General features: G+C 55.9%; 1 protein-coding gene across 10 annotated transcripts in view; it reads right to left on the reverse strand.

The window, feature by feature from the left end:
• Positions 1-12578, reverse strand: part of VDR (vitamin D receptor) — a 37726-nt gene that overhangs the window by 7145 nt on the left and 18003 nt on the right. For 7 of the 10 annotated variants that reach the window (XM_054806973.1, XM_054806968.1, XM_054806969.1 and 4 more), the window contains 3 exons: positions 9196-9267; positions 7673-7823; positions 1895-2025 (listed from right to left, as the gene is read on the reverse strand). In XM_054806973.1, the coding sequence (XP_054662948.1) occupies positions 1895-2025; positions 7673-7823; positions 9196-9259 (346 nt within the window). In that variant the 5' untranslated portion in view covers positions 9260-9267. Of the gene's footprint in view, positions 1-1894; positions 2026-7672; positions 7824-8883; positions 9270-12578 lie in introns of those variants that run through there. The other 3 variants (XM_054806976.1, XM_054806975.1, XM_054806977.1) reach the window with 3 other exon arrangements.

The following is a 12578-nucleotide window of genomic DNA, read 5'->3' on the forward strand; positions in this document are numbered from 1 at the left end:
CGGAAAACCACAAATATTTGCTAACGTTGGCTGCGGACAGCTCGGGGTGAACCCAGGCGTTTGCGGTGCGGCTGTAAATCCTGCTCCAGCCTTATGGCCGTAACCTCGGCCGCCCTCCGCCTTCCAACCTTCCCCCCGCCGCCACCCCGGTCCCCCCATCCTTCGGGGACAGTGGCCGCCCCGACGCCGTCGCCAGCTCCCCCGGGAGCGTGGGTGGCTCAGGGCTTTTTGTTCCGTACGAGTTCGAAGACACGCGATCCCTTCCTCGTCGCCTCCTCCAGCCCATCGCCGCAGCGTCTGGTCCGCAGGTTCGGCTCAAGCCAAGCCCGGAAGGGGACCTGGATGGTCTCAGCCCTGCATGGAGGCGATGTCTAAAAATCATCCGGGACATCCACACACCGCACGCGCCGGGGATGGAGGGGGCTCTGCCCGTACCAGACCCCAAATTCACAGAGGCGCAAGGTCTGCTGGGCTCTGCCCTCCTCCTCCTCCTCCTCCTCTTTACCCCCGTCTCATCCTCTCAGTTCCGCTCCGGACTCAGATCCTTGCCTGCCACCACCCTCGTCACCTCCGAAGCCACAACTCCCCTCCTCCAAGATCCTCGCTATCCCTGATTCGACCCAAAAATAGCAGCGGCACACCTCGTTCCCCTCCGTTTAACCAAAATCCCCCGGAAGGCTATTTTTAGTCTCCTCAGGTCAGGTTCTGTTAATCCAGTAACGGTTTGCTAACGAGGTCGCTTAAAATTAACTCCCGCGGAGAGCGCGGACGTTCCTGGGACCCGGCGTCGGTGGGGCGCAAACAACCCCGTGCGTCGCTGCCGCCCAATTTTCCAGCCTCTCCTGGGTAATTAACCGGTGCGAATCGACACGTTTCCCTCGTTAGCAACGGTTACGCCAAATGAACCGCGCCGACCGGCTACAGCTGTATTATACGGTCTTTTTCTCCCTCTTTCTGGGACGCGGATGCTACTTTAAGAGAATAAAATAATCCCGAGATCTTCTCGATCTTTGGGACAATTAGAAATTTAGGCCTTTTTTTTTTTTTTGTCCTGCAGGTTTTGATTTTTCGCGTAAGGGAACGAGCGCCACTTCCAATTTTCCAAATTTCCAGGTCCGTCGATCAAACGACGTGACTGTTTGCGATGTCTCCTAGCAGGAAGCTAGCTTATTTTGGTTCGAACGCTACGCGAACCCCAGCCTTCTCCTGAAGACTTTGGACGTGGAAAGCGTGTATATGTAGAAGGAAGCATGATTTTTATTTTTAAAAGCTGCTTATCTATAAATATAGTTGAAGAAAATAAATATTTGGACAACATTAGCGTGTTTGGATTAGGTTAAAAACCACTTTACTTCCCTCTGCTATTTATTTAAGTCTCTGCTGTGCACGTGGCCGGACAGATGGACTCATGTTGCAAGAATAAAAGCTCAAAAAAAAAAAAAAATTAAAGCCCAAGAGCAAAACGCAATCGGGTTCCATGCCAATGGAACTTTTCAATTTCAAAATTCAATTTTCCCTGTTTGGATGCGGCGAGGAACGCGCAAAAACGCGCTAGAGAGGACAATGACTTTGCAGAAGTAGAAGGGGACTAAATTCAGTTGGAATTCATCGGCAAACAGCCCCGGATGCTCTCGCTGAGCCGATCCCCCAGCAAAGGTGACTTGGCTCCGATAAAAGCGACTCCCCAAATCGCTAAGCGCCGCGGGCACGGCCTCAATCATTAAACGAGCTCCCCTCGATCGTTACCCGCCGCGTCCCCCGCCCTTCGCATCCTCCCCAAATCCCGGCGGGGCTCTCGAGTTTTTCCGCCCGCCCGTTCTCCGCGCCGACAAGGAGGGAAAGGGCGTCGCAGGATCGTTCCGGGGGTGGGGGACACGCGCGTCGCCGTACTCACACTCTTTCATCATGCCGATGTCCACGCAGCGCTTCAGCCGACACGCCTGGCAGTGCCGCCGGTTGTCCTTGGTGATTTTGCAGTCGCCGTTGAACGGGCAGGTGAACATCGCTTTCCTCTTCATGCTTCTCCTGGGGGGGGCGTTGTGGAAAAAAAAAATACGTATTGAGTTAAAATCGACATCGTTTCGACGGCGCAAGAGGGTGCTCTGAACGTCGGGAAGAGACGCAAGCGCGAATCCAGCGCAGAGCTGGAGGGAGGTTGCTACGAGGATGCTGGAAATGTCTCGGAGCAGCTCAGCCGGTCGCTCGAGAACACAAAGTGGGGTTCGATCCTGGAGATTTGGGCGCTGCCGGCCAGCGCGGAACAGGAAAACTCCCCCCAGGGACACGGCCGAGGGGTGCAGCCACTTTCTGGGTTCCAGCAGGTATTCTGGAGGCCAGAAGAAGGGTGGAAGGGCTGCAGAGAAACCCCCGCAGCGGCAAACCAGCACGTAGCGAAGCCGCGCGGCATCCAACATTCACCAGCCTTTAAGCCCGGCTTTGCTAGAACCGGCCGGAGCACGGGTTTGCGCGTGCCGGAGAAAGAACCCTCGCTGCAGCACACGAGAGAAACGCCGCTTCACGTAATAATCCTCTTTTCCACCCAAAACCACCCCGCGCCACGTTCATCCGCTGCCGCGATCGGGACCGTAAATCTCCCAAGTGCAAAGGGTCAAAGGCAGAGTTCCCAGCGAAAAACAAAATTAAATTCGCTTTTCCGCGGGGCCATCCTGTGTGACATCCGCTGATGACACGTTATGGACGTGGCCACGCCGGTCCATCGCGGGCGGTTTCGGTGCCGCAGCGTCTTTGCTCGGGGAAAAAGGTTCCTCGACGATTTGCCATCGGCGAGCGAAGCTTTTCCCGGATTTGCAAATATTTCTAAAGGTGCCGGTTGTTTTAAGTGAAGATGTGATTTTTTTTTTTTTTTTTTTTTTTTAAATGGAGGTAAAACAGACCCAGCGTAACCACGGCGTTGGGAAAATCAAAGTGAGGATGCTCAGAGGTAAACGCAGCAGCGGAACAGAGCTGAGATGCGATTCAGGTACAAAAAGCAAGAAATCTGCCACCAAGTTCACGCTGTATTTCAGCACCGGGATAAAAAATCTCCTGCTAGAAAGAATTGCTCTTCCCGCAAGAAAACCCCTCGGCGATGCCGAGCCGTGCAGAAAACCGACGCGGCCGTACCGAACGGGCGACGGCAGGCTGCGAGGTCCAGGAACGACGCCAAACCTGCGCTTCTATAGGGTATAAATATAAAATATGTTCTCGGGCTGCAGAGCCGAGCGGCACGTAGCGTGCAATTAGAGGCTATTTTAGAAAGGGAGACGTAAACAAAGAGGTTTTACTCTCCCCTCCGCTCCGCGGATGAATAAATGCATTTAGGAGAATTAATAGAGGCGAGGCGGACGGCAGAGCCCTCCGTAACCTGCCTCGCGCTGAGAAATTCCTCTTGCACCCAGCAGCTGGCTCGCGGTTTGTCGCTTTTCTCGGGGTTTTTCACGGTTTGTCACTTTTCTCGGGGTTTTCCTCCTTTCACTGAGCGGAGGACTTTTGCTCTCCCGGGAACAGGGACAAATGTCGTTCAGCTCAAGGGGGGGGGGGGGGGGGGATAAAAAAAAAATCAGGATTTGGAACTGAACACCTGAAAATCTCCCAGTTTCGGTGAGCGACTCTGGTTTTGAGCATCTGGGGCAGGCAGACGGTTCGGTTTTTTTCCCCCCGCAGCCCGGGGCAAGGCTGGGGAACGCACAAACAAGCCAGAGACGCACGATGCCCTCGGGCAGGGAAAGATGTCCCGCGCATGAGGGGTTTGGGTATGAAAATTGCAGTTTAGGCGAACGCGGGGTGGCTGGGCACGACAGAGGGCTGCCGAGCTGTCGCTTCTCTGCCCCAAGGGTCCGCGGCTCTCGGCTACGAGGGGCCACGATTTGCACCAGCAGCGCAGAGGAGCGGCCGTCCACCCCGCCGCAGGAACTCACGGCGTCCGTCTCCGGTGTATTTTTATAAAACCAGCCATTTCGAGGCTCATTTAAGATCCTCGTCCCAGGCGGACTGCCGAATGTTAAAAATAACGAGTTCCCTCCCTCTGCAAACCCAGAGAGAGCAAACGCGGCCGCGGCCAGCAGCGAGGGGAGCTCGGGTTTGCCGAGCAGGGAGCGATGTGATCCGAGGTCGGGGTGGTGGTACCTGGTGGTGACGGGGGAAATAGGGACAGCGTTCCCATGCGTGCTCCTCACCGGCACCATTCGCTGCAAAGCAAACCCAGCACTGCTAAGGAAACCCAACGCTGCAAAGCAAACCCAACCCTGCAAACCCAATCCAACCTTGCAAAGCAAACCCAACGCTGCAAATCCAATCCAACCTTGCAAAGCAAACCCAACCTTGCAAACCAAATCTAACACTGCAAACTCAATCATCCAACCCTGCAAAGCAAACCCAACCCTGCAAAGCAAACCCAACCTTGCAAAGCAAACCCAACGCTGCAAAGCAAACCCAACCCTGCAAAGCAAACCCAACCTTGCAAAGCAAACCCAACGCTGCAAAGCAAACCCAACCCTGCAAAGCAAACCCAACCTTGCAAAGCAAACCCAACGCTGCAAAGCAAACCCAACGCTGCAAACCCAATCCAACCCTGCAAAGCAAACCCAGCACTGCAAACCAAATCTAACACTGCAAAGCAAATCCAACCCTGCAAAGCAAACCCAACACTGCAAAGCACGGGCTGCATCCATCGCTTGCAGGATGCCCATCTCACATCTGGGCAGGAGCAGCACATCTGGCTTTATCTTGCCCAACAGATCTGGAGAGCGCTGCAGGTGCAGCGAGGGCTGCGATTTGCTGAACTCCAGCTCTACATCCAGAAACCCAGATCATTACCCACCCGCCCCTGACGGCGGCAGCTCAGCTCCCCCCTTGGCAGACACATGCCCGCCGGTCCTGCCTAGCACGCCCAGAAGAAAGCAAAGCCCAGCGCCTCCGTGAAACGGCTTTTCTTATCAGAAATGCGTGGTTAGATAAAAGCCAGATGGTGACTAGCAGCCCCCGCCGGAGGGAGGGCAAAGCCCGGACCAGATCTACATCACGCGGCTGGTCTTAGCGATGCTCGGTCCTTTACCGGGCAGGATTGATCTTCAGAGTAACCCTGTTGAGTTTTTATTAGCAAAACGGGCTTTCGATACACCTCACTCTCCCGTTTGCAGAACCTGTGAAACAGCGGTTCCTGGAAGCCACCCGACTCATAACCAAACCCCGCCGTGGCTTTCCGGGCACGTCCTTTCCGTCACCCACCAACACACGGCCAACTTGCAAGGAGTCATTTTGGCACCGGGGCCGCAGCAGAACCTCCTGGCACGGCCATCACAAAGCGTTCGGGGTAGGATAATCCCGTTTCTCCCCCCGTGACACCCACGCAGCCGCCCAGGGAAGCCCCTTGGTTCATCCGTCGATGCCGGCAGCTCTTGATCGCTTGTTTTAAATCCGTTCGCATTTTCTCCCCCAAATTCTGCCAGCTCCGTTCCCCCACTTTTGACCCTGGGTGCCCTCCAGACGACCGCACCTTGGCCTGGAATCCCTCCGGAGACCTTTGGGGAAAGATTGTTTTTAAAACTTTGCTGTCGAAGATGACACAGAACCGGGGAGGATTACAGGAGTGGGAGATGCAGCGATGCAGACGGGCTGGGTGGGGACTTCAGAGGTTTTGAAATAACCCGGAGCCTTTCCAAGCAGCTCCTGCCATTAACGCCCAGTGTCGCTGCATCGGGAAGGGGGCGGGAAAGAAAAAAAAAAACAAAAACCACACTGGGACTGCAGAAGAAATCAGAGAAACTGCAGATGCTTCAGCCAAGACGCAGCAGAATAAATCACTCGGGCTGAGCTGCTTTTTAAGAGCTCCTGAGCAAACAGCGCGGGTCAATAAAAGGCTCCTGTTGCCGTTGGCATCATCAGTAAACAGCGGACTTTGAAGCAAGCAGCCAAAGGTTGCCTCACGCCTGTTTGTGCTGCGGGTTACGTGCGCGTCTGAGCACCCGGGGGTGCCAGTAAATTCCTAACGCCTTCTACAGAGTCAGTAAATCCAGCACCTCCCTGGGGAACTTTACACCGGGGGAAGAATCGTGTCACGCAGGTACGAGCCGAGGCTCCGGCCACGTTTTGCTGCAGCCCTCCGTTACGGTGCCCCGGGTGCAAGAGAACCGGACTCCGTCCGGTCCGTAAAAGAGATGAAATATATATCTGAGCTCAGAAAAAGCAAGAGAGAACACGCCAAGGGTGAGCGTGGCTGGAAAGGAAGGTTAAAAAAAGTTGAAGAGCCTGAAATTGAAAATAAAGGCTTTATATGGGGCATGAAGGGCTGGCTGCAGACGAGAGCTTTTTGCATCGTGAAGATGTCTGTTCAGAAATACTGTCACACAGTTGTACGTCTTGCACGGCTTACGACGGCGTGACGATCGAGACGGGGAAAGCGGCAGCAGGGCTCGCGAGGTTCGTGCGAGAGCCGCGTCGCACCCGTCGGGTTCATCGAGCAGCTCTGGGCCATTTCAGAGGGGAAAAGTCAAACCGTCACCTCTGCAGCCACAACGGGGACGGGGAAGGTTGGGGACACCAGACCAGGGTGTGGAGGAGAGCATCTGAGAGAAGAGTTACTCATTTAGCAGCAATAATTCAGGAAAATGCTGTCACTCAGGTCAGCCGGGCTTCGATGCCGCCTGGTTTGAAAACAGACTGCGAGACCGTGGTATGCGAAAACCCCCGTTTAGCCCCAAATTCCTGCCGGGGGAGGAGGAGTTAGGACTTTGCTGTGAAAGTTCAAGCTCTGGTTGCTTGTACAAGCCCGGCTCGAGGCGTAACGCTGGTGTCGGCAATCCCGCGGCCGCCCGTGCCGCCGTCGCAAGATACTTGAGCAAGGCTTTTCCCGGCCGGTCCCGCGCCGGTCGTTATCCTGCTTCATTTCACCAGCGCTTAGTCACCCTCTCACTCGGTGCAAACGATCTGAACTCCCACGTGGACGGCTCAGCACCGTCTGAGCATCGCCTGGATGCCGAGCTGCTAACAAATATCCACGGACCCGCGACTCTCCAGACTCGGAGATGTTTCTGCCTTGTTGAGGACCAACTCAAGACCCTCACCCCCACAGTGGAATAAAAATCCTCAAACCAGCTACATATAGAGCCTCCGGCTACTTTCAGCCCCCCAAGAGCCAGAATTGTGAGCCAAAGATCCCCCCGATTTTGGAAAAAGCTCAATGCCCGCTCCTCCAGGCGGGCAGAGGACCACGCGCATCTCCATACCCAAGCGCATGGAGCTTCAGAGCAGACGTTAGAGGCAGCTTGCTTTAAAGAAAAGAAGTTTGTGGCCGTCGTGCCAGTTCAGTTTTCGAACTGCTGGGTTTAGCTGTATTTTTCCCAGGTTCCATCCATCGCGTGCTTAGAGGCTCTCACGCTCCCGCCCGTACAGCACGTGGAGGTCTGCGAGGCTCCCGGGACAGATGGAAATCTCTGGCTAGGGGGAAAACAACTTATTTCCCGGTAGCGGGGTGCCACGACAAGCCACAAGAAGAAAGGAAACAGTTTGCGATCTGTCCATCAGCAAGATTCGCAGGCACGGGTCCGGCAAAGCCACCCGCAGCCCGGCTTTGGGGGGACGCGGCCAGGCAGCACCCCGAGGATCGGGTCTCCTGCTCCTCAAGGTTCGCTGGCGATGGAGCGACGGTTCCTCCTGCCCAAAGCCCCTGACTCACCTGAAGAAGCCCTTGCAGCCTTCGCAGGTCATGGCGTTGAAGTGAAAACCGGTGGCTCTGTCCCCGCAGACGCCACAGATGCGCGGCACGTTCCTGTCGAAGTCGCCGGCCGGGTCGGGAAGCGATGTGCTAGCAGCCACGGTCTCCATGTCTGGGAGAGCAGAGAAAGCCAGGTTTTTCTTTCGTAAAGGCGTCAAAAGCTTTTTCGCTTTCCAAAAAAAGCAAATTAGGTGCAAATAAAAGATTCCTCCTCGGCTTCGACGCCATTTGGGATGGGAAACTTCAGCGTTCCCTTTGCCCCCGCGCCGTAACGCCACCAAAAAAGCAGGTTTTAGCTAGTTTTTAGTATGGATACTCACGTACCCGGTAAAACCAGGGCTGATCCCCCCCTTTCCATACCCCTCAAGCCTTAAACACCGCCGAACACGCTCACCGTAGTTCGCTGCACTTCGATTCTCCTACAGCCCACCCCAAACCCAGGTGGGGTTGGGGTTTGGGTTTTTCCCCCTCCCCCCTGCCCGCTGCTTCACGTTTGTTTTCAGAAAGCCTCGAAGGGACCAGAATTCACCCAAATCGAGGGTACAAAACCACAGGGAAAGAGGTCACGCCGCCCGTACGCTGGCGCAGAATTTCCCTTGTACGCAGACAGGAAGCGGCACGGGGCACGCTCGTAAAGTGAGAAAAATCCCAAAACCGAGGCAAATGAACCTTGTTTTTTTAAAAAAAATCCTCAACAGGGACGTAAACAAGGGAGGGAAGAAATAGTGCTCCTGCTGCACATCACCAAAATGAATATTAAAATGAAGCTTTTCAAAGACTTTTTCTGGTTTACAGCAGCCACTGGTAGAAGTCTGTCGGCTATTAGAAAGCCCGAGTATCTAAAAGCGCCAGGAAAAGAAAGGTTAGAAGTTCTCATGGTGCCAAATTTCTCTTTTTTTTTCCCCTTTTTTCCCCCTTTTTCCCCCTTTTTTTCCCTTTTTTTTTCTCCCTTTTCCTCCCCAACCTCTTTTTTTTTTTTTTTTTTTCCTTCCGAGCAAGGCTAAATGTTTATTCAAGAGACTGCTGGGTCTAGCCTTACTTTCAAAAGGCTTTTTTAGCTGGTGCTGGAATTGCCCTGTAAAAAAATCCTCCTTTATCTCAGCGACGGTGAGTCTGGAGCAAACTCGAGTTCAGAAGAAAGCCAGGGGACAACCCTACGATTTAAATCTCACCGTCAGCCTGAGCCATCGCTCCAGCCCAGCAAAGCCCGGGCTCCTCTTCATCCCCTGCCAGGGCAGAGCAGCTCTGCGGAACTCGCACGCAAAGCCCCGGGGAGATGGCCCAGCTCCCTAAGTCAGTCCTGGCGCATGGAATTTTCTCCCTTCTTGGTTTTATCTGTACCCCAGCTGAAATTCAGCCCAGCCGAGGCTGTTCTCCTTAAGACAGGAGTCCTTATCTGCTACGCCGCTGGGAGAAAGGTCCCTGGGAGAAAAAAAAAAAAAAGAGCCACGATCCCAAGGAGAGCATCCAGGGTTATCCGTTACCTGTATCCGGGAGATACGCCACGCTTGGCTGGTGCATTTCCCAGGAGCTCTGGAGCTGGGACATGGAGCCACCTGCAATTAAAACGACAGACGGGACACGCTCTGAGACAGCTCAAAACTTATCGATGAGTCAAAGGGGAGCGCCCGACCGCACGCCCCGCTCACGGCTTGCTCCAGCCCTTCGGTGAGATGCAAACACCGGGGTGATCTCAAAATAACCTGTTGGCTCGGGTACCACTTGGCCAGTTCCCACACCACGTCCTCACCGCGGATCCGGGAGGAGATACCGCAACGCCCTGGCCACCCTCCGTGCAGGTTGCTAAGGGAGCCGGAGGAACGCACCGGCAAACGCGGCAGCTACCCTCGGCGAGAGCAAAGACACAGGAAGGAAAGAAGACGGCGAGAGGCGCTCAGCTCGTTCCTTCAACCTCAGTAATATTTTCCTATCGATTTAAATTTCACAATTCAGCCTGTCAGGCGTGCAGCAGCGCGAGACCCGCTGGGCTTGCGTGGGATGGCACGAAGCGGAGCCGAGCGGCTGCTGGAAACGCGGGCCCTCATTCAGCAGAGCTCGCGCGCGCTCAAAGTTAACGGGATCACGGCACAGCTGAGGACCTGGAAGGTTTTTTTTTTAATTTTTCCCTTCTCTTTCTCGTGTCATTTTGTTCTTTCAGCAGCTCTGCTCACGGCCGGGAAGCACCAGGGTCACGCGGTGTTGAGACAGAGCTAGGAAAAGGTTTTGTTAAGGTGCTTTTGCTCCTCCTCGAGACGCGGCTAACCCGTATTAGCGACAGGGTGAGGGGCTGGCGCGTCCCCGTGGGTCACCCCGCTGCTCACCGCAAACCCGCGGCCCTAAACGATGAATGTGCCGCAGCGTAGAGGCGAAACAAGGAGAGCGGCGGACGGAAGCCGCGTCCCACAGCCAGGCAGCTGGCACAAAACGTTCCTTTTATTCTCCTTGGGGTGCAGGACGATGCTGCAGCTACCGCCGAGGGTGACGGCATTGGCGAACAGCACTTGGGGGTGTCCCCTTGGGAAAGCAGCGCGTGGCGGAGCTTTGGGATGCCCAGGACGCGTCTGCGCTCAGCAGAAACGGGCTCAGGCCAGGTCCCAGCACCCTGCTGAGCACCCACCTCCGTCCCACCAGGTCCCGAGGTCCGCAGGGGGGGAGCAGGGTGCAGATGGCCCCGAGCTCGCCTGCCTTCCTGCAGGGCTGGATTCCAATCGTGCCGACATACCGGGCCACGGCAAAACACCCACCGAGCACCCGAACTGCTCCCTTGGCTGCGCAGGGCACCCCTCTCCGGCGAGCAGCGGGGCTGCTTTCAGATGAAGACCCGTGTAGAAACCTCAGCAAACCCTCTCCTTGCCATAGAGACATCCCGCCGCGCCGGTTAACAGCTCTCAGTGTTTTGCGTTGCTCCCTGCTCCGCCATACCGTCCCAGGACCGCGCGCGGGGATGCCGATGCCCCCAGCGTTACGGGGCAGGGTGGGGAAAGCAGGTGCTGATGGCCACCAGCCACCCTAGGAGGGGCCTCCCCCCACCTTCTGCATGCTTCTTGCTTTCTCCAGCTCTCAAAAAAACCCACCAAAAACCAAACCAATAGATGCTTTGGTCACCGACGTTCATTAGAGAGTAATAAATCTGGTCCAGACGCAATTCCCACACGGATGACGGCACGGCTTCAACCTGCCGTCTCTGACTTCTTGGAAAACGTTACTCAGCCCCATAATGGAAGTGACGCTGGTGCGCGGGGTGGAGCGTGCACAGGAGTTTCCCTCCACCCCCGTGAAAGGTCGCTCATTCATCAAACCTGACATTTAACCTTCGCCTCTTGGAAGCAGCAAAATAATTTGCATTAGAAGTGCTGACCTCCTTCAAGCAGGCACCAGAAAGGTCAAACCAGATTTGTAGCCGGTTATAGCAAAGTTGCAGAAACCCCAGGCTCGGCTCCGAGCACCTTCGTTAAATCAAAGGTTTCCCGTCGTCTCCTTCCCAAGGTGCTGAATCTACGCGTAGGTCAGGGAATTTCAACTTTTGGATGGTCCATCCAGAGGGACCTGGACAGGCTTGAGAAGAGGGCCTGTGTACATCGCATGGAGTTCCACAAGGGCAAGGGCAAGGCCCTGCACGCGGGTCGGGGCAGTCCCGAGCACAGCTCCAGGCTAGGCAGAGAATGGATGGAGAGCAGCCCTGAGGAGAAGGACTTGGGGATGTTGGGGGACGAGAAGCTCAATGTGACCCAGCAATGTGTGCTCACAGCCCAGAAAGCCACCGGTGTCCTGGGCCGCGTGTCCAGCAGCGTGACCAGCAGGTCGAGGGGGGGATTCTGCCCCTCTGCTCCGCTCTGCTGAGACCCCCCTGCAGTGCTGTGTGCAGCTCGGGGGTCCCCAGGACAAGAAGGACATGGAGCTGCTGGAGAGAGTCCAGAGGAGGCCATGGAGATGATGCGAGGGCTGGAGCACCTCTGCTCTGGAGACCTCAGGCTGAGAGAGTTGGGCTGGTTCAGCCTGGAGAAGAGAAGGCTGCGGGGAGACCTTAGAGCCCCTTCCAGTCCCTGCAGGGGCTCCAGGAAAGCTGGAGAGGGGCTGGTGCCAAGGGCAGGGAGTGACAGGCCAAGGGGAATGGCCTGAAGCTGCAGGAGGGGAGATGGAGATGGGATGTGAGGCAGAAATCCTTCCCTGTGAGGGTGCTGAGGCCCTGGCACAGGGTGCCCAGAGAAGCTGTGGCTGCCCCTGGCTCCCTGGCAGTGTTCAAGGCCAGGTTGGATGGGGCTTTGGGCAACCTGGGCTAGTGGAGGGTGTCCCTGCCCATGGCAGGGGTGGCACTGGGTGGGCTGGGAGGTCCCTTCAACCCAAACCAGGCTGGGAATCTGTGGTTCTATGGTCTTTGTTCGGATTTCACAGCAGCAAAACTCCACCAAGACGCTGGCGGAGAAGGCTGCGTGATCGTAATTAGCAACCGGAGCCCTCCGCTGGGATGGTGCCAGGTGATGAAGCAGCACAGAAGCCACCACGTCAAGGCATCAAGAGATGGGAAAAAGCTCACCTGCCGGAGACACCGAGAGGGAAGAACACCACAAATAAACCAGCCGATTGCCGTGCAAAGCGCCGCTCCGACTGGCGTGCGATGCACCAGTGTATTGGGTTTGCGTGGCAAGGTTTTGGTACCGGGGGGCTACGAGGGGGGGGCTTCTGCCAGGAGTTACTAGAACCTTCCCCCATGTCCGACAGAGCCAATGCCAGATGGCTCCAAGACGGACCCGCCGCTGGCCAAGGCCGAGCCCATCAGCGATGGTGGTAGTGCCTCTGGGGTAACATGTTTAGGAAGGAAAAAACCAACCTACAGGCAGCTTTTGCAGCCGGAGAGAGGAGTGAGAAG

This window comes from Grus americana, chromosome 31 (genome assembly GCF_028858705.1).
Source record: "Grus americana isolate bGruAme1 chromosome 31, bGruAme1.mat, whole genome shotgun sequence".
In the NCBI taxonomy this organism is placed as follows: domain Eukaryota; kingdom Metazoa; phylum Chordata; class Aves; order Gruiformes; family Gruidae; genus Grus; species Grus americana.